Below are 20,831 nucleotides of genomic sequence, written 5' to 3' on the forward strand. Positions count from 1 at the left end.
CTGGTGGCTGTGAAAAATACCTGCCCTGCAGTCGTGCCCTCACAAGAAGGTGAACATTTATTCCCACTATTGTTTGATCATTTACTTCATCAGTTGCCTCCTTCTCTTAAGTGAGGAGGAGTGGAGGTGGCAAAGGCCAACCCTCACTGCCTGTTGGGCAGCACGGCTGAGAAGCCATCAGGACAAACCACACGCCTCCAAGAAAGTGGGTGGGTTTTCCAGACACACTGATCGCTTGCTTCCCAGGAGGTCACAGTCACCTTGTTGCCAGAAACTCTGGCTGCTGTTACTAACATAACATAATAGAGCTCCAAAACAATTCCAGAAGATCTGCAGTGTCTGCAGATAACTGTGAGGAGATGGCCCAATACTGGAGCTGCTCTTTATGGATTCCATTGGCACAGCCTGGAGACTGACAAACCGAGTCTTCTCCCTCCTTGTGGTCTGCTCACCAGGAAGGTTTAAGCCTTTCACCTGAAACATGGAACGTTTTCCTCACCCAAATTACTTGTATGAGGATCCATGGAGGATTTTGCTGGTTTAGTTATGAAGCCAGAACTCTGCTTGGGTTCAGAGGACAGTGTGGGCCAAGATCAGTGCTACTCCCACCTTGTCATTGCACAGGGACCCTGGCAGAAGGGTCAGGAACCCTCAGCTCAGAAGCTGGCCTTGTTTTCTGTTCAAGTCAGTTAGCACTGAGTCAGTTTGTGCCTCGAGAAGGGATGTTCATTCTGGTTTTCGGTTCATTCTGTTTTTCTGTTCATTCTGCACAGAAAAAAGGATGAGTTCTTCCCCAGGCTGTGGCTTTTCTGGTTTGTGGTACCCCCGCCACAGTCTGAATCTCGATCCCCAGGTTGTATTACACCACTTCCTGGGGCTTCCTTTCTTAAAGAGAGGAGAAGCAAATTCTGGAAGGTGTTGGCTGTGTCTCTGGTGTGGTTTCAGTGACAGGGAGACTCTGCCATGACCCAGTGGGTGAGCAGGCTGTGCCAGGAGAGCTCATCTCTTCAGCGAGAGCTTACTCAGACATCCACTGGTGCTCCACTGACAGAAGAAACCGTGGATGTGGCCTGAACTGGAAAATGGGCTTTGGGCAGGGGTGATGAAGGATGGAAACTGCTCCAAGCAGCTTGGTTTGGATGGATGGGACACGGGATTTAATGGCCAGCATTAGCAGGAATCTCTCTAGGAACTGTGGGCCAGAGAGGTGTTTGAAGCACCAGCCAGCAGCAAGGAGCATTCCAGGGACTTCTGCTGCCACTGAAGGAATGCTCTGACTTATACAATGAGACAACTAAGACCAAAATTTGGATAAAACCTGGGCATTTTTCAGTGGCTTGCGAGTATAAATGCAAATGCAAGCACATTAAAAGCTAACCTTGGAAGAGTGGGAATAAGGGCAATAGCTGTGCAATATTTAATCACCAGAGGAGGAAAAGAACCAGCAGAAGCTAGAAAATACAAAGTACAAAAATGAAGCCAGTGGGAACAAAGCCTGTAAGTGACAAGGCTGGAAACATGAGCAGCTTTTTTTAGAATGCCTTTTGTTTTTGATATAATTGAACATGGCACTTGTCCATTACTGACTGGAGATAGCAGAATTGTTTGTAATGAGAGGAGGGGAAGTGTTCTGTAAATATTTATTCTGTGTTGGTGCTGGTGTCATATGGAGATGGTGTACTTCCTAGGCAAACAGTAAAGAAGGGTTTTAAATGGCACCTCTTGGGGCAAAGACTTTTTTGATCATCAGTCCTCAATAAATAATGTTTGTCGTCCTGTGAAAGCCACCTGGAGGCATCTGTGGGTTGATCTCTGTCAGACTCTGGACTGCTTAGGAAAACCTATGAAGCTGGAAAACAGCCAGCTCTTTTTTGGTCCTTAATGATGTCAAGAAGGCTGCCACAACAGTCCAGATGTGAAATACTGGAACAGCAGGGAAGTAAATTTCTTCTCTCTAAAACAAGCAAGAAATCCAGGTCAACAAAATAAAATCAGTTGGATGGGAAGTAGCCAAAAAAAATCTGTCAAGAATTACTTGATTTTTTTTAAGATCCTTGTTAATATTTACCTGGATCACTGTAGTGGTAATGGGATCTGAGAAGTTTACTTCTCCTAGAATTGAAGTGCTTAAAGCAGGGATATACTCAGTTAAGTAATCATGCACTCTGTTACAGAACTGGCTAGCTTGCAGATTTCCTGGAGCAGCTGTCAGTGCAACACAAACACTTTCTAAAATGGTGCTGGAGAAATTGCCCTTTTAGAGTGATTGGAAATATCCTAGTTGATGAGTAGAGTCAAGTCTGAGTTTCAGGAAGCTGGAGCCACAGAGCGTGACAAGAGGGAAGAATTTTGCAGCCTTGTTAAACCCATTTATTAATAATAATTGGTCCTGCACACAAAGGACCAATTTATCTTGCCCAGTTTGATTGGCCCATCTGTGGGCATCTTTCCTGAGTAGCTGGGCAAATGTGCTGACAAGGATGTTCAGCAAAGTGTTCCCCTTCCCAAGGAGCAGACGTGCTCCTCAGGCTGCCATCCCTCAGGCTCTGCCACCACCATGGCCACGGCATGGGAGCCATCCCAGCCACGACTGTCACCTCCCACCAGTGGGGCCACCTTCCTCTCCTGCTTGTGGATAAACTCAGCCCACAGCCCAGCAACCCCCAGCCTTTCTTAAGGCACTCTTAAGGTATTACTGACCCAACCACCGCCCAGAGCCGTGTGCTGGGCACTCTCTCACCATCACGTATATTCAATTCAAATGTTGCCCAAATCAGCCCAGAGGTCTCAAGCTGGCAGTGGAAGCCATTCCCAAGAGACAGCTTGCTCTTACAGACTGAAATTAAGCCCATCTCCCCCCAGACCTGCCTGGTTTGAAAATTTCTGAGCTGCTCTGCTTTTTATCATCAACCACAGCTCTGCTTCCTCCCTGCCAGTGTGAAGACATTGAGAGCCTGAGTGGCAACATCTGCTCTAAAGATCTGGCTGTAGGCAAGGGAGACTGGAGCACTGAAAGAGTTAAAGACTAAAAGAAGGAAATTAAATGTCCTACCTTTCTTTCCAAAGACAACTGAAGGAAGTTTCTCCAACTCTGCTTCCTATTAGTTACAGTATCAGAAGAAATAAAGCTGTTTTTATCTAATAAAATGAATTTCATTTATAAAAATAGTCAAACATCTTGATTAATGTATGCTAATTTATGTTTATTTTCCTGAATACATAAAAGAAACTAGGAGTGTTAGTTTTAGAAAAACACATTTGTGCCCAAGGCTTAAGGGCAGGCAAAGCTGTGACAAACACTGAGCTCCTACATCTTGGTGTGACAGAAATGTTCAGCAAGGTGTCCCCTTCGGTCTGTTTTTGCAGGTGTGCCATTTAGTTTCAGTGGGCTGAGTTGCTGCCACTGAAGAAACAACTCATTCAAAACTGAAACCCCATCTGGGAGTAGCAAAGGAATTAGTTTTTTACACATTGACAAAAAGCAAGGAAAAGAAGTGTGAGGCCTTGGCATTTCCTCATTCTGAAAGCCTGAATGATGCAGTCACTGGAAGAACCCATTTACTCACCACAGAAAGACTGAGGAGGGAAGAAGCCTCTCTGGAGCTTTGTACTCCAAGCCCCTGTTCACATTAGGGACAAAATTGTGGTTGGATCAGGTTGTTCTTGCATGAAACAAACCTGCTTAAAAAGGCTACAGCAGTTTGTTCAAGCAGGCTTTTATGTATCCACTCCATTTTAGTTTGTATTAATAATTCAAGAAACCATTTTTAAATGCTGTTTTTGCAATCAATTAAATATTCCATTTTCTAAATGTCAAGTAAAAAATGCTTCATTCACTATTTCCTAACAAAATAAAATGTAAATTAAGTATTTGAATTAATGCACGTTATAACTGTGCGGTGCTTGTACAAATGGGAATAGATTAACATATCTACCAGGTTAAAAAGAGTGCCAATTTTAATGTAAAGTCTATATTTATCAGCATATTCACATAGGTCTCAGCCAATGACAGTAAACCCACCGAAATAAGGCACAAATGCAGAATGAGGATGATTTAACCTGCAAATAAAGTCAGCAATTTAGAGAATTTTGGTTTGAATCAGACCACTCCCAGGTGCTTTTGTCTGTGCAGATGGGCATCTGAGCCCTGCTCTGCATGGGCTGCTACATACAGCCCTTCCCACAGGGAGAAGGTGTCCAGCACTGGGATCCTGGAGCAGTGCTTGGAAGAGCTAGTGCTGAACGGGAAGGGGCTCTGCTTGTCTGCTCTGTGGTGGCTCTGGGGCCTCTTGGCAGGGCTGTCCCCTCTGCTGAGGGGCTCCTCAGGACTGTCCAACTCTCCTGTGGACAGAGTGAGTGTCCCCTTCTCTCCCTGCTCCTTTAGGTGTGTGTTCTAGGGAATGGAGGGATCACACCTTCCTTCCTGTGGTGCGCTGCACGGAATGCACAGCCTGCCGTGTCTCGGGGCTCTGTCCTGGGACCACCCCAACACACTCGTGGCCTCCTCCCCAAGCAGCCTGCTGGTCAGCTTCTAGCAGCACACATCCAGCTGGCTTTGGGAGCATTTTTCTATCGTCTCTGCTCACATTTCAGATTATTTAAGACACACACTTTCCGGGGATGCTGCTTGACAAGCCACTGGAACTCACACCTGATCTTTGTGGCCTCCAACTTTATGGGGTTTTGAGCTGGCCAGACATCCTCTCCCTGCCCCAAACGCCCCAGTTTAACTCACTGTGCTGACACAAGGCCTGTGAGCCACGGTCCTGGAGTTTCCAAGAGGTTTTCAGTCATTGCTGCTGCTGCTGGTGCTTGTGGTGGAACATGCAGAGTGGAAAATGCTGAGAAACAGCCAAAGTATTTGACACAACAACAATGAAGAGGAGCTCATGTGCTGAAGGGTGGTTCCTCACAAACCAGACAGGCTCTTACAAAGCTCAGGGTTGACATGCAGTTGGATAACATGGAAAACACCCCTCCAGCAAGTTCTTGTCCTGCTGCTCCAGCTCCCTGTGCTGGCTCAGGCCCTCCGTGGGCCTGGGGGGTGACAGCTGTGTCCCCCAGCCCCCCAGGTCCCAGCTGGCACAGGAACACCACTGCAGGAAACTCTGCTGCGTGGCAGCCCTGAAAACAAGGGTGCAAATCTGCTTCACTGCAAAAATCACACGGCTTGTAATGCATCACTGAGGGCACAGCCCTGAAGGTGCCAAGTGAGCCCTCAGAAATCAGAAACTGCTGGAATTGGCATCACCCCCGCATTGCTGACAGCTGTAATTGCTCGATGCAGCAGCAGGGAGAAGGCTTCCCCCAGCCTGCAGCATTGATGCATCGGGTACAAGGTGCTGCTGCTGCTCCCCTCCTCCTCCCTCCCCCAGAGATGACTTTGGTTTTGCAAAGACTTGAAGTGCAGGTGCCCACAGCCGGCTGGCACACATCTCATCGAACAGCACAGCGGTGCCTCCTGCTCCCGCAGCCTCCCAGCCCTGCTGGGTGCATGCCACAGGCTCACTGGCTTCTACAGAGTCCGCTTGGGCACTTGGAGTTTTCTGAAGGATTCTGACAACCTGAACCAAGTCCAGGATGTGCCACAGGGCATGAGAAGTGCTGGGTAGCCAACACATCCTCACATCCATACCCACCTTTCCAAACAAACAGCAGCTCCCCACAGGAATTGCTACCAGAGAAGCAGCCAAGGGGCAGTCCTTGGGCAGGTCCCCCTTCTTTTGCATTCGTTCTTCTTTCCTGTTCTCAGGAAAATAAATCTCTTGCTGGCACACGAGGACACAGGCAGTGTAACCAGCACCTGCCAGACATCAATAACACTGTGTGGAGTTGCCCAGACAAGTTTTGGGTGCCCCATCCCTGGTAGTGTTCATAGCCAGGTTGGATGGAGCCCTGAGCCACGATCTAGTGGGAAGTGTCCCTGCCCATGGCAGGGGGGTTGGAATGGGACAATCTTTAAGGTCCCTTCCACCCCACACCATTGTATGATTCTATGATTCTGTGACATGCCCCATCAGTGTGCTTCCCTTAGTCCCACATTTCCATCTGCCACTGAGGTCAGCACTGAACTTCTCCGGGAAGCTGCTCGGTCAGGGTGACAGAGCTCAGCCTTGGCTGCTCCGTTGCAGAGAAGTGGAGAGTTAGGGAGCTGAAGGCCCTGCAATTGTCTAAAATCAGCTAATAAGCAATGTCTCATGCTAAGTAATGGAGGACTAGGAACTGCCAAAAATATGCAACCTCCAGCAGTGTTGCCTGTTTTAATATGGGTAGCAAGAGCTAGCTGGAAAAGCTCTCCTGATCATTGTTCTTCTAAAGAGCTGCAAAAACATTCAAAATTCAGAGTGCTGTTTATAAATGGTCAGGCTTCAAGGCTCTCAGAAATGCTACTTTCCAACAAGACATCTCAGAGGCAAACCCCAGCTCGTCTCCTGCCAGGCCCTGCTGATCGCACACACCTCTTTACAAGACTGCGCAAAAGTGATGTGAGCTGTCACCCTGCTAGCCCGAACGGCCACAGGGCAGGGGCAGGCGATGTGCCAGCCCGGCACCGCAGCCGGAGCATCCGCAGCGCGGCAGAGCCGCTGGAACCTGCCCGGACCTGCGGCAGCAGCGGCTCCCGCAGCAGAATCCCGCAGCGCGGGTGGAAACTCTGCCTGCTCTGCCTGCAGCCGCTCTGCACAGCCGGGGTGACAGGGTGACAGGGTGACAGGGGTGACAGGGTGACAGGGGTGACAGGGGTGACAGGGTGACAGGGGTGAGGGGCGGTGCCAGCCCGACTTCTGCTGACGCCGGCATTCCCCGGAGCTGCTGTGCCAGGCGTTTTCCTGCCAGCTGCTCACCCGTGCGGCTGCGGCCGTGGCTCTCTCTCCCCGTGGCCCGGGAGGTGCCCCCACTCCGCGTCCCGCGGGGCCACCCCAGGGATGCGGGGTCCGTGCCCTGCACTCCGGGTGTCTCAGCATTCGGAAACGGGCAGGGGTGTGGGTCTGCCTCAAAGCCAGGCCTTGGGGCTCTGGTGGTGCCTAAACCCTTTGTTGCCGGGGCAATCTTCCTGCTTTTTCCTGGGAAGGCTTTGCTGCGCGCAGAGAGGGGCTCGGGGCCCCTATGCCGGAAGCAGAGGGAGACCGGCTGGGGCTCCCTTGACCCTCCGGGATTTCAGAGAGTGGGAGAGATCAAGCCAGCTTCCCACCCCACCCTGAACAAGCTGGTGCTGGGACATTCCTGGGAAGGCGTGGGGTGCTTCTCAAAGCCCTGCAGATGGAACAGATGCTGCCTCCTTTCCCCCGCATAAAACAGTCTGGGGTTTAAGGTACCCCACAGGTACCATTCAGGTACCACTTTTGGAGTGCTCTCAGCCTCAGGTTAGCCGGGCCAGGCCTCAAACTCTGTTGTGGGTCGTTCCCAGCCACCACCGTGTCCCCAACCAGAGGGAGAAGCTCCCAGCTTGGCTCCTGCTCCTCCCCGTCCCCACGAGCCCGGCGTGTCCCCTCCCTGAGAGTGGCCGCGTCCCCCGAGCCCGGCTGCGCCCGCCGCCCCTCCCCAGCCCCAGCGCTCTCCGGTGGCCGGTTCCGATTGCGGCGCCGCGGCCCGGGAATGGTTCCACCGTTGCCAAGGGCAGAACCCGAGCGCTCGGACCCCCCGCCCCTGCCCTGCGCGGTGCGTGAGTGACTCCCGCCTGGCCGCCGAGCAGCTCCATGATGCTGAAGCGTGTGGCACACACCAAGTGGCTCCTCTGGCTGCTGAGTAAGTGACCGCCCTTGCCGGGCCACCTGCGAGGCCGCGGCTGGAGCCCCCGTTCTGCTGCTGCCCCACAGGACCGCCCCACCCGGCCCCCGGGCCATGCCCGCCCCAGCTCCGCCCGCTCTGGAGGCTCTTCCAGGGCACTGCGGTGGGGGACAGAGCATGGAGCGGGGGCAGCAGGAGAGGGGGCCCGGCCGGAGGCAAAGAGGGGAGGGAGGAGATGGAAGGATGTCCCCCTGCACAGGGATGTGCCCGTAGCATGGTGCTACAGGGGGCAGGGGAGCCACCACCGCTGTGGGTGCCTCTGCCGGCTGGGGCTTTTCAGGGGAAAAATAAAAAAGCACATCAACACCCCCCCCCGCAAAAAACAAAACAAAAAAACCACAAAAGAACAAACAAACAAAAAACCAAAACCACAACAACAACAAAAACCCCCCCAAAAAAAAAAGGCAAAAAAAAAAATCCAAACATACACATACACATATAAAGGAAACAACAAAACCAAAACAAAACCACTTCCTTCCCCCCCCATCCAAACCAAGTTCATAATAAAAATCCGACTTTTAAAGTCTTTGGGGGTTTTTCCTTCCTTTTTATTCTTTTTTCCCCCCTTTTCCCTGGGAGTCTCGGTTACCCCAGCACCCCGCAGGCAGGGCTGATGGAGGCAGACTTCAGGCCAGCATCTGCAGCGCTTGTCCCAGCACTCTGTGCCAGCGGGCAGGAGCCGGCCAACCTGCCAGCTGCTCCTTCATCTCCACCCCCTTGTCCCTTCGAGGACAGCCCATCCCATCCCATCCCATCCCATCCCATCCCATCCCATCCCATCCCATCCCCATCCCATCCCATCCCATCCCAGCCCGGTGTGTTTGTCCCGCAGGCACGGTGCTGGCCCTGGCGGCGGGCGCGGCGGCGGCGCCGGTGCCGGCGGTGCCGGGCAGCCCGCTGTCGGACCGGGAGTACGAGCAGTTCTTCGCCAGGATGCACCCGCCCTGGCAGGCCAACATGTTCTGCCTGCTGCGGCAGGCGTACGGCTGCCTGAGCCCCAGCATCCTGCGCATGGACCAGGCCGAGAACCACGGAGAAATCCCCAAAGGTAAGGGCACCGCCCGCCCCGGCAGCACACGCACCCAGCTGGAGCAGCCTGGATGTTCCTCTGCCCCGAAATGCCACAAGGCTCTGGGAATGGGATGGGATGGGCTCTGTGGCCCAAAGAGCAGCTTGGAGCAGACATTGGCAGAACCAGAGCACACCTGGTTTTGGGGCCTCTCTGAGCATCCCTTTCACTGCTGCACCACTTTCCTGCAGAAAAAAAACACCTTTTCCCAAAGGCCAGCCCTAACCTCCTAGGCAGGAATTTTCATGGTTTTTCCCCCCTTCCATGTGTTGTCTGGCACCACCAAAGAGGGTTTGTCCTCTCCTAGGTTTCCTTCAAGCCCTTGTGGGCTGCTGTGAGTGCTCCTCTTCACCCAGCTGAGCAAGCACGGCTGTCCCAGCCTCTCTTTACAGGTCATACGAAGCCAAAGGAGCCACAGGCACTTGGGTGGCCCTTCCTCTCTGCCCATCTCTGTTGGTGGGGTGGCAGGAGGAGAAAGTGGCCACAGTTTTCTCAAGCTCAGTGTAGCTCCTCATCTCCTACCAGCTCCTCCCAACTTCATCAGAGGGTTAATGCAGAATCTTGGCTCTCGTAGGTCTTTAAGAAAACTTGAGATGATAAGCTGCCTTTTTAAGTGTTTAACATTTCAGGAGCCAAGAAACATCCCAGTTCAGAAAGCACCATAGCAACAGCACCCTTCAGATCTCTGCAGTCATATTTTCCCTGCACCCCTGCATCAGAGAATTTAAGTGGTATAATTATATCTGTGCAGCTGAAAAACTTGGGACTACTTCTGTTGTATTTTTCTTCAGAGGAAAAAAAAATAGGAGCAATTTTCTCATAAAAAATATGTCTTTATATTTAGATGTGAACGTCAATGAGCTGAATGATCAGCCAACTGTGCTTATTTGGACTGCAGCTTGAGGGCAACTATTTCTTGCTGGTTTCTGCAGCTGTGTTGGGGGAATGAGTCCCATCCCACACTACCAGACCCAGGGATGGGTCCTGTGCTCCTCACTCACTTTTAGGCACCTGCAATCCACTGTGCCCTGGTGCTTTGTGCACCCAGGCTCTCTCCCTGGTTCCTCTCCTCGTGGTGCCCAATTCCCCAGCACTGCTCTTTGTCATGTCCAGCCACACTCCCAGTGCTGCTGCCTTCAGAGACTCAGTTCTCAAGAACAGAAGCATCTGGAAATGCCAGAAGATGGGACAGTTTTGCAGATTGCCCTCTTTACCTTCTTTTCTCCCGTCCCTCATCCTAGCACACCTATCCAGCAGAATTTATTCTCCTTTGTGTTACCTTTTCTTTGCCAGTTTGGGGGCTATTTTGGCACATTTCAGCCAGGCTGAGAGGTGGAACAGATGTGGCAGAGTGTGTGCCCTCTCGTGTTCAGCCTCTGCTGTCCTCACAGGGCTGTGGCAGTGCTGTCTACACCCAGATATCCATGAGCGCTGGCTGTGCCCATTCAGGTGTGCTGCTGAGGGAGGCAGTCACCTTGTGCTTTAAACAAGCTGGAGTGCTCCCTACAATACCCTGTGCTTAAACAAGGCATGGGGTGGCGTTCTGGAGTTTTCCCTACAAGCTGGGCGTTTTTCTGGGCTGGGATCCTGGTGTGTACCTGAAATTCTGCTTTTGATGGTGCAGCTGTTTGCTCAGCACAAGAAGGGAGTGCAGGGTAGAGGATGGTGCACGAGCAGTGCCAGGAGGGCAATTTCACTGCTAATGCCCTCCCTCTGAGCCAGCACTCCCCCTGCTCTCACAGGGCTGGCTGTGCCAGCCAGGCCATGCACTCCTAGAGCAGAGGGAGCACGAGATCACGCAATTCTTCAAGGTTTCCTGCCCTCCTGAACGCCCTTGGCTTTCCTGCAGTCACTGCAAGAGCTGCAGCTCTGGAGTCAGCGTGCTGGCAGTGCTGGTCAAGACTGCAGCTTGTGTGTGTACAGGCACAGGCTCTGCCAGCAGCATCGTGGCCCTGTGGACCCTCCTCCATCCCCTGCAAGGCTGGAACCAATGTCAAATTATATTGCCCTGAAGAATTTATCTCCTCTGGAGCCATCTGCCTGGAGGAGCTGTCACAGCCTCACCCCTGACCCAACAAGGCCAGGCTGGATGGGTCTTTGAACACCCTGGTCCTGTGGAAGGGGCCCCTGCCCATGGCAGGGGACTTGGAACTTGCTGGTCTATAAGGACCCTTCCAAACCAAACCATTCTCTGATTCTCTGGTGCTCCCAGGCCCGGTCTGGTCATCTTTTTAACCTATTATATCACTACTTGCCTTTTGTCTCTTTTTTAAACCCAGCAAGGACTAATAACAGAAGCATCAGATGCTGGAAACAGGAAGTTTGTGTCTCTGTCACAGGGAAGATAACTGTGAAAAGGGGCAGAAGGACAAAGGGAACCCTCAGGGGGCTGGAGGGAGAAGAGATGTGGTGCCTGGAATGGGAGCTCCGACAGCCCAGGGCTGTGACCTCCACCTCGGGGCACACAGCTTGGACTGTGCCTGCACCCACCAGCTGCCTCCCGAGAGGGTCCCCATCTCCTGGTGCACCCACGCTTGCCTCCATCCCACATCTCTGTCTCTAGGGCCAGTCTGCTCTCAGTTTCCAGAGGTGGCGGAGTTCCAGACCTTCTGCCAGTTCGCCCAGTACCGCTGCCTCAAACAGCAGTTCTTCATCAAGGTGAGGAGCGGGCTGTGGCACGGCTGGGGGGAGCATCTCCTGGGAAATGGGAGGGTGAGGAGGAAGGGAGGATAACCCCGTGAGAGTCGTGTTTCCCCCTCTCCCCTCCGCGCAGCGAGTCCCGTGTGCGAGCAAGTCTCTCGCCAGCCCCTCCCCGATGGAGCGATCCCGCCCCGTGCAGCCCTCGCCGGAGGGCAGAGCCTCCCCTGTCACACCAGGTACGGCTGCCCGAGCTGTGCTGGGCTCCCCTGCTCCCCTGCTGGGCTCCTGCGGCTGCTCAGCCCCCTGCAGCTTTCTGTCCGGCCTCCGAAGGCCGCCCTGGGCCGCTCCATCCCTCTGTGTCCCCGCTCGGGAGCAGGCTGCTGTGTCCCCTGCTGCAGGACAGCGTGGCAGACCTTCTCAAGCTCTCTCCTGCCCTGTTAGCTCAGGAACCGTGGCCCACGAAGCCCCCCACAGCCAATCCAGAGGTGCCCACGCCCTGGCAGAACAACAGGACCCTGCACCCACCAAATCTCTGGGCTGACACCTCACCTTCCAGGACGGAATCCCCCGACGAGCAAAACCTGAGAAAAAGCATCTGGCAGCTGATCCATTCGGCCCTCTCCTTGGATGCATCCTTGGACAGCCACGCCTCCTCTTGGAACTCCTCCAGCTCGGGCCCAGGATACGCATCAGAGGAGGGAACTGCTCCCCGAGGCAGGTGAGGGGCCCTCTGCCCTTTCTGGGTACCTCACACCACCCGTGCAGGGCTCTGCCCCTGCACACCAGGCAGCAGCCCCAGGGCACCCATGTCCCTGTTGGAGCAGCTGGGGAGTGTGGGCAAGTGTTCAGGAGCGAACTGTCCCATCCAGAGCAGGAATGTTCCTGGGGAGCCCCCAGGCACGCCTCGCTTCAGCACAAAGTGAGCAGGGAGAGGGTGATCCAGCACTGTTAGTGCCTGAAAATGGCACCGTCCTTGCATCCTGAGCAGAGTGAGTTTAGTCTGGGCCTGAGCTGCAGGCAGGGCTTTGTGCCATGCCTGTGTTTCCCCACACTGTGGCCATCTGCAGTATGCAATCACCTCTGCACTTGTCCTCGCCCAAACACGTGTCCCGGGAGTCTGGGTGATGTGCAGAAACAGTGTCCTTGCACACACAGGTCCTTGGGATGTGTCTCACTGTGCTCCTTGCCTCTCAGTGTGCAAGGTGAAGCAGATGTTTCTCAAAGCAGCCTGGCCTGAGGAGCCCTCCCAGGAGTGCTCTGTCCTCACCCAAGGGAGCTACAGCAGCCCTGGGCCAGGAAACGGCCAGGAGCTGTGCAGGGCCACTCCTTCTCCTGGAGCATGTGCACCTCTGTGCACTCTGGATGCGTGCACAGCTCTTCCTCGTGTTCCTGGTTCCCCATTCTGTGTGCACTCTGGATGTGTGCACAGCTCTTCCTGGTGTTCCTGGTTCCCCATTCTGTGTGCACTCTGGATGTGTGCACAGCTCTTCCTGGGGTGTTCCTGGTTCCCCATTCTGTTCCTCATTCTGTGTGTTCCTGGTTCCCCATTCTGTGTGCACTCTGGATGTGTGCACAGCTCTTCCTGGGGTGTTCCTGGTTCCCTATTCTGTGTGCACTCTGGATGTGTGCACAGCTCTTCCTGGGGTGTTCCTGGTTCCCTATTCTGTGTGCACTCTGGATGTGTGCACAGCCCTTCCTGGTGTTCCTGGTTCCCTATTCTGTGTGCACTCTGGATGCGTGCACAGCTCTTCCTGGGGTGTTCCTGGTTCCCTATTGTGGTTTGGAGGCAGCACCATGGCAGTTCAGCACAGGGCCTGCCCCAGGCCAGCTTTTCACAGGTGCAGCCCTTTCACACACCCTCCTCTGCTCCTCTGGCCTACGGATGTGTGAGGAGCTCATGGAGCACACTGAGCTCTTCTCAGCTGGATCTGTTTGCCTCTGTCCTCAGGTACCTGGGGCTGGGGACAGAGAAAAGACCTGCCAAAGGATATCATGCTTTCACTCAAAGTCACTTTTTGATCCTTTGGTACCTTGTGGCTGAGGACCATTTGCTTTGATTGACATGCAAATATTATTTTGCTTACCAAGAGGGAAAAAAAAAGGTGTCTAGATGTGGTTTTCATGGAGAAGTCATTTTGGTTTCGTGCTCTTGCAGGCCAGTGATGTTCTTGTAAGCGCACAGATTTCGTGCCTCATTGCACATCTGTGGTTTCTCTTGAGCAGGCTGCACACCACTGCCTCAGTGCAGCCAGAGATTCACTTCTGCATGTAAAGATGAACGGCATCATGTTGTTAAAGCCATAACTGTCTCCTTGCAAGCCTCTAACATGTGTCATCCTCCCTCCTAATATCATAGGAGGCTTTCACAGCCTGGAAAAAGTTTTCCTGGCTATGTGCTCTCAGGCAAAATGGTGTTTCATTGAGGATTTCGTTCTCCCTGCCTCTGAAACTGAGCCTTGCTGTGAGTGAGCTCTGCTGGGATTACTGGGGGACTGCTGTGATGGCAGATGACACTCGCTGCTCTGCTGCAGAGCTTCTCAAAGCCACTAATGCTGACTGTGTGTCTGTGACTGGCAGCCGAGCCCCATCAATCATGCTAAGCAAGGCTTAAAGCCCCACTGAAGGATAAAAAGGCGAGATAGACCGCGCCTGTCAGCTTTGCCACATCCCACCTCCTCTCACAGGGACTTCAAAGCATGACCTAAAAAAGGGGCAGAATGCCTGGAGGCACTTCCATTCGGGCAAGAGGAGCAGTGCTGGGTGGGACTGGGCGCTGTGCACAGGTGCCATTAAGCGTCTGGTTTAACACAAGGTGGGCAGGGCTGTGATGGGCACAGATCCCAGAGCTGCGTGTCTTCCCTAGGGTCTTATGCCCAGCAGGACATCCAACCTTCTTATCTATCCCCTGTGGCTTGTGGCAGCTGCTCTGGCAGCTATTGCAGTTTTCATAGTGCCTGATGAGACCAGCTGTGATCTTTAGAGGGAGACAGGGCAGGGGTAGTAACACAAGAAGAATCTGCAGGTCTGCAATTGTCCTGTGGTCTTTCTGGTAGCAGTGAATCATTCATTGGGCAGGAAGGGGAAATGAAAATTATTGCACCTATTTGCTATTTTTAGTCCTTATTGTGCTTTCTGCCTTATTTCCTAGTATTTCCTCTCCTCAGAATTACCTCTAAACCGTGATTCAGTCTTGCAACAAGCTAAAGAGAGCTCTGCAGCCCTTACCTTGTAAAGCCTATGCAACTCTCATTTTCTGCAGCAGCTTTCATTGTCCCTTCAAAACAGGCCCATGTTCCAGCTCTAAGTGCACTACCCAGTGATGGGATTCAGCATTTGGATACATGGAAAGACATCAGCCTCCCTTCCCTGCCTTTCTGTTTGCAGGAAGAATTGCCCTTTTCCCCAGAGCTTCCCAGTGTTGTGTCATTTGTCAGCTACAACCCCTGCACCCCTTTCAGCACCACAGCTGTCCTGGACCCAGATCTTATTCTGTTGGTATTCACAGGTGGATGCTCACCTGTGGTTCACATCAGCCCAGCTTCCCCCAAGGCTGCTCCGAGCCCTCTCAGAATCCCAGAACTGCTAGGGAGGAAGGGTCACCTGGAGCAGGTGACACAGGACCATGTCCAGGTGGGTTTTTATTGTCTTGAGAGGGAGACTCCATCACTTCCCTGGACAGCCTGTTCTTCCAGTGCTCTGCCACCCTCAATATAAAGATGTTCTTCCTGATGTTGAGGTGGAACTCCTTGTGTTTTAGTTTATGGCCACTGCTCCTCATCCTGTGGCCAGGAACCACTAAAGAGAGTCTGACACCATCCTCTTGACACCCACCCTTGAGATACTTGTGTGCAATGGGAGATACACACACTCCTGGTGACTCCCCCTCCTCCTCCTCCTCCTCCTGCTGCTGCTGTACCCCTCCAAACAGTCCTTATGTGGTGCTTATCTACTTCAACCCCAGAGGCTTTCATTTTAAGGCCAGACCCTTCATTAAAAATACCATCCCCAGGAAAAAAAAACTCTCTTTGAATTATCATCACCCATAACCAGCCCTGGCATGCAGTCAAAGATCTTTTTTCTCTTTTTTTCTCTTTCTGAAGCTGTTAAGAGTGGCTTTTTCATAACTGGTTTTAGTTTCCTGCAGCAACCCCCCTAAATCAGAATTTACCAGGTGCTGGAAAGCTGCTGTTCTCTCCTTATCTCCTTTTCTGCTCGCCTCAGGTGCTCCCTGCACCTCAGCCAGCCAGTATCAGGAAGGCTCAGCAGCCGAAAGCTAATGGCCCAAATCCTTGTCATTACATGGCGGGAGAGGCGGATGCTGCTCACCAGCACTCCTCAGAGATACCACTGAAGCAGGCTCTGTGTGTCCTTCCACATCCTGAGATGCTGAAGTATGATAAGCTGATACCTGAAGTTCTCTCTTTTGCATTGGATCAACCACTGATCTCGGCCCACAGATTCTTCTTAATCCTGGTTTGGTTTTTTTCCACGTTCCCTTTGGATCTTTGCCTCAGAGTACCCGTCAGGCTTTTTCCAGGGCAGTGGTTAGGACAACAACATGCAGAGGTGCTAATCTGGGGAAGGATTTTCATTAGAACTCACTTTAGATAGAGCCATCCCTTTCCCTGAAGCATGGTGAAACCTCTGTGCATTCACAAACAGCTCAGCAGCACGGCAGTGAGTGGAGAGAACCAGCAGCAGTGCTGTTATACTCACCCAGAGGTGGTAAATCAGCTCATAAATTTGCAACTGTGAGGCCAGAAAACCTCACAGCAGAGATGGAGAGCAGAGATAGAGGTGGAAAAGAACATGACAGAGAGCACAGCAGAATTTCTTGGTAAACTTAGGCAGTGTGGCACAACTCAGTTTTCTGTGAAGCTCATCACTTTTAACATTCAGGTGTAGGAATTGCCCTGCTCAGCACAGGACATGAAGTCATGTCTGGTGGGCCCCAAAGAAAACAACAGTTGTATGTGGTTGAGCCACAGACTCCTCTCCCAACAGAAGTTTGGGATATCTTTTTGAAGTCTCTGAGCTGTGCAGGAAGCACTCATCAGCTGCTCCCATGCTAAACACCCATGGTGTGAGGAAGATGTAGTTTGCTTCTGGTTTGAATGGATCTTGCCCCAAATTCCAGTCACCAGAAGTCATTACTCTTCCACCTGCTGACAAAGAGAGCTTTCCAGCTGAAGCCCTCCTCAGCAGAAGGGCTGGCTGATTGAATGGGAACCCACTGGTGTCTTTGCTCAGGTGAGGGATGCTTTCCTACCTTCTACCTCTAGGTGAAAGTTTTCCAGGCCTTAGGAAATCTCATCTTCGTGACCTTCCTTCAGGTTCTCTACCTCTTCTTAATTTTTTTTAATGCTAGTCTGAAGGTCTCCATGAAGTTTCAAATATTCTCAGGAACACTTGTCCATACATGTTAGCCCATGCATGCATTTTAAGAGCATTTTAACATAAGCAGTTGCTGCTCTTCTTTACTCTCTGTCAGATCAAAGTTTGTTTATTTATCACTGGCTTTGTCTCCAGACACAAGAGGCAAATATCTAATGAGCATGTTTACCTCTTCTGCATCATTGATGATGATTGAAACCAGCCATCCCTGTCTGCTAGCAGTTCTGTACCATGTTTACAAATTCCATTGTTCCTAAGAGATGCCAAATATTCTCATTGCTCTGATCCCATTGTCCTTACATTTTCTACTTTTAGCTACCCATGTCAGTTTGGATGAACAGTAAATTCATGGTTAACAAGTTTTTCCCCATTTCTGTCAAATACTTGGGAGGGAGTCTTAATATGTGACATCCTCCAGACCCAGATGGGGCTGCCCGACGTTCAACACTCAGCAGACATCTAACAAACATCTCCTCACTGCACACTCAGATGGATGAAATTAGGCAGCAGCTGCTGCAGGGGCCCTGGGAAAGCTCTCAGATCTGTGCCCCTCATCCAGTGCCTCTCCCATGCCCCAAATGCACAGCAAGCCCCTCTGTGTCACACAGGCACATGCAGACCCTGCAGAGAGCCCCATTCCTCTGTGCAGTTTAGCCAAGAGCCCAAGGCTGCTTGGGAAGGGATTTTTTACTTTGTTTTGGGGTTGTTTTCAGTTTCTAACTAAAGATGCATCTCTTGGGTTTGTGGCAAGGAATGACTCCCTCCTTCCCTTTCTCTGTCAGCCTTCTAGCCCTGCAGAATGATGAGGCAGTGCTGGTCCTGTGCTATGCAGTGCTGGAGGGAAACTGCCTCTCATCAATGCTCACCACGGCCTGGAAGGAGATGGAAAAAAGAGTCTTTGGGTTCGGAGACTCGGTAAAGACACCAGTGTCCACCTCTGGCCCCCACTGTGCGCAGGCCACCTCGTGAGAGAAGCTGACCTGGCTGGCCAGGGAGGCAGGAACATGGGAACTCCTCAGCCACCTCTCTGGGGAGGTTCCCAGTCTCCTTTTCCCCCCTGACTCCCCACTGGATGCACCCCAGGTGTGTGACAACCTCGGGCGGCACCACGTGGACCTGTGCCCCGACTGCGCCTTCTGCTCGCTGAAGAGGGAGCAGTGCCAGAACATCGAGAGCCTGAACCGCGTGCACTGCGACTCGGGCGCCTTCTCCCCCTACATCAACCCCGAGATCTCCGCCCAGCAGGGGCACATCCAGGGCCAGGTACCGAGCCAGCTCTGCCTCCTCCTGCTCTGTTCCTGGACTGGGAGCTGGGAAGGGGAGGAAGAAGCGTGGCTCACTTTATCCCACCCCTTTGCAGTCCATGTCCTCACAGACCCTGAATGACTACAACATGAACTTTCTGAGAGGGATGAGGATGGAGTACTGGTGCAGCCGGATGGCCATCTATGGCTGTAACGACCCTGCTGTGACCCTCTGGCTGAAGGCAGAGTATGAAACCTTCCCAGACACGGATAGCTCAGGAAAGGTGGGTGACCATCAGTGGGTGCTCCCATCCCTCCTTCTCCTCCTCTTTCTCTGACCTTCATTCCCTTGTCACCAGATCTGTGACTCGAGCGGGCTTCAGCACCCCGACTACTGCATGTTCAAGAGCTACCAGTGCTTCCTGAAGAGCATCTACAACGAGAGGGTGAGAAGCAGCTACGCTGCCTTTTGCACAGCCTGCTCTTCCATGGCTGGCCCTTCCACAGCCAGCTCCAAGCCGCTGCTGGACTCACTGGGCCACTGCTTTTCCTTCTAGGAGGACAGAATTGGGTGTGTTTGGGGGAGGTGGGGAGACAGACAGTGGCCCCAGCACAACTGGGGTGTCATTGCTGGGTGGGATTTGCACAGACCATGTGAGGGATGATATCCCTGTATATCCCTGAAGGGCAGGATCTCCCCCATCTGCTAAGCAGTAGCAAAACCCCAAATCACCAGAGCAGGACAGAGGACTGGCCTGTATCCTAGCAAACACACAGTGCAGCCGTCAGTTCAGCTGGTCCTCCCCCCTTCCCCCTGGTGCCCCCATCATCCTGGCCTCCAGGTGTCATCCACCATGGAGTTCTCTTTTCCTGGGGAACAAAGGGCAGTGGTAGGACCCCTCTGAACCCAGGCTCTCCTTGCAGGTGGTTCGTGTGAAATGCAGCCGTAACATGGCCTACCGGGTGCTGAGTGCCAGGGAGGGACAAAAGGAGGTGCAGCTGTGGCGAGAGAAATTCCGCAGCCTCTCCAGGAAGAAATCACAAAAATGATTAAAGTTTGTAAAGACCTTCAAGATAGTCAAGGCCTATGACCAAATACCACCATGCCCTCTAAACCATATCACAAAGCGCCACAACCATTTGTTCTTTGAACACTTCCAGGGATGGTGATTCCACCACTTCCCTGGGGAGCCTGTTCCAATGCCTGACCACCCTTTCAGTGAAGAAATTTTTTTCCTCGTATCTGCCTGAGTCTCCCCTGGTGCAGCTTGGAGCTATTTCCTCTTGTCCTGTCGCTGGTTGCCTGGGAGGAGACCAACTCCCACCTGGCTTCAGCTTCCATTCAGGGAGTTGTGGAGGGTGATCAGGGCTCCCCTGAGCCTCCTTTTCCCTAGGCTAAACAACCCGAGCTCCTTTTGCCACTCCAGAGCCTTCACAGACTTTGTTGCCCTTCTCTGGACACACTGCAGCACCTCAGTGTCTTCCTGGCAGTGAAAAGCCCAGAACTGCACACAGCACTCCAAGTGTGACCTCACCAGTGCAGAATACAAGAGGACAATCCCTGCCCTGCTCCTGCTGATCACACTATGGCTGATCCAGGCCAGGTGCCATTGGCCTTTTTGGCCACCTGGGCACAGCAGGCTCGTGTTCAGCTGCTGTCACCAGCACCCCCAGGTCCTTTTCCTCTGGGCAGCTTCCCAGCCACTCTGCCCCCAGCCTGTGCTGCTGCCTGGGGTTGTTGTGACTGACAAGCAGAACCTGGAACTTGGCCTTGTTGAACCTCATACTATTGGCCCCAGCCCATCAATCCAGCCTGTCCAGATCCCTCTGCAGAGCCTTCCTGCCCTCCAGCACACCATTACTCCCACCTTGATGCCATCCAAGATCTTACCCTCGATCCCCTCATCCAGACCACTGATAAAGGTTTTACACAGGACTGGCCCAGTACTGAGCCCTGGGGAACCCCACTGGTGACCAGCTGGATGCAAATCCACCCAGCACCACTCTCTGGGCCCGGCCACACAGCCAGATTTTAGCTCAGCAAAGAATGCACCTGCTCAGGCCATGGGCTGCCAGCTGCTCCAGGAGGATGCTGTGGGAAGTGGTGTCAAAGGCTTACTGATGTCCAGGTAGAAAACAAGCACAGCCTTTCCCTCATCCCTAGGCAGGTCACCTGGTCATAAAAGGAGACCAGCTTGGCCAAGCAGGACCTGCCTTTTATGAACCCATCCAGGCTAGGGCCGATTCCCTGGTTGTGCTGCGTGATTGCACTTTGGATAACTCGTTCCATAACATTCCCTGGCACTGAGATCAGACTGAATGAGGGGAGCCTCACTGTGGCAGTTCCTGGAACTCCTCCTGGAAACATTTCTCCAGCCAAAGGAAAAGGCATTTCTTGCACATCCAGAGACTGAGGAGGGACCAGAGACAGGGACTCTCCAGATCCCAAACGCAGCATGTGAGCAAGAAGCTTTTGTGTGCAGCTCACTGCGGCTGGGTTTTTTCCTCAAGTTTAGTGGTTTATTTGGCCTGTGTCCTCCAACCCTCCACCCAGAAAAATAATTCAAACCACAAGAGCCCACGGCAGCTGGCGGGAGGCTGTGGGGGGAGCTGATGGCACGCCTGGGCATTGGCCCTGCGGCTCTGCCGTCCCTCTGCAGTGCCCTCACGGGGTGCCGGCCCCGCCTGCGTTTGACGGA

At 52.9% G+C, this 20,831-nt stretch overlaps 1 protein-coding gene across 1 annotated transcript; it reads left to right on the forward strand.

Moving 5' to 3' along the window:
* Window positions 1-7,697: 7,697 nt before the first annotated feature.
* ACRBP (acrosin binding protein) lies at window positions 7,698-19,182 on the forward strand. The gene is made up of 10 exons (XM_030947561.1): window positions 7,698-7,743; window positions 8,618-8,833; window positions 11,418-11,512; window positions 11,628-11,730; window positions 11,936-12,212; window positions 17,671-17,803; window positions 17,972-18,151; window positions 18,249-18,416; window positions 18,492-18,578; window positions 19,057-19,182. The coding sequence occupies exons 1-10, from the start codon at window positions 7,698-7,700 to the stop codon at window positions 19,180-19,182; spliced, it is 1,431 nt and encodes a 476-aa protein (XP_030803421.1).
* Window positions 19,183-20,831: the final 1,649 nt, after the last annotated feature.

This window comes from Camarhynchus parvulus, chromosome 1 (genome assembly GCF_901933205.1).
Source record: "Camarhynchus parvulus chromosome 1, STF_HiC, whole genome shotgun sequence".
Classification (NCBI taxonomy): Eukaryota; Metazoa; Chordata; class Aves; order Passeriformes; family Thraupidae; genus Camarhynchus; species Camarhynchus parvulus.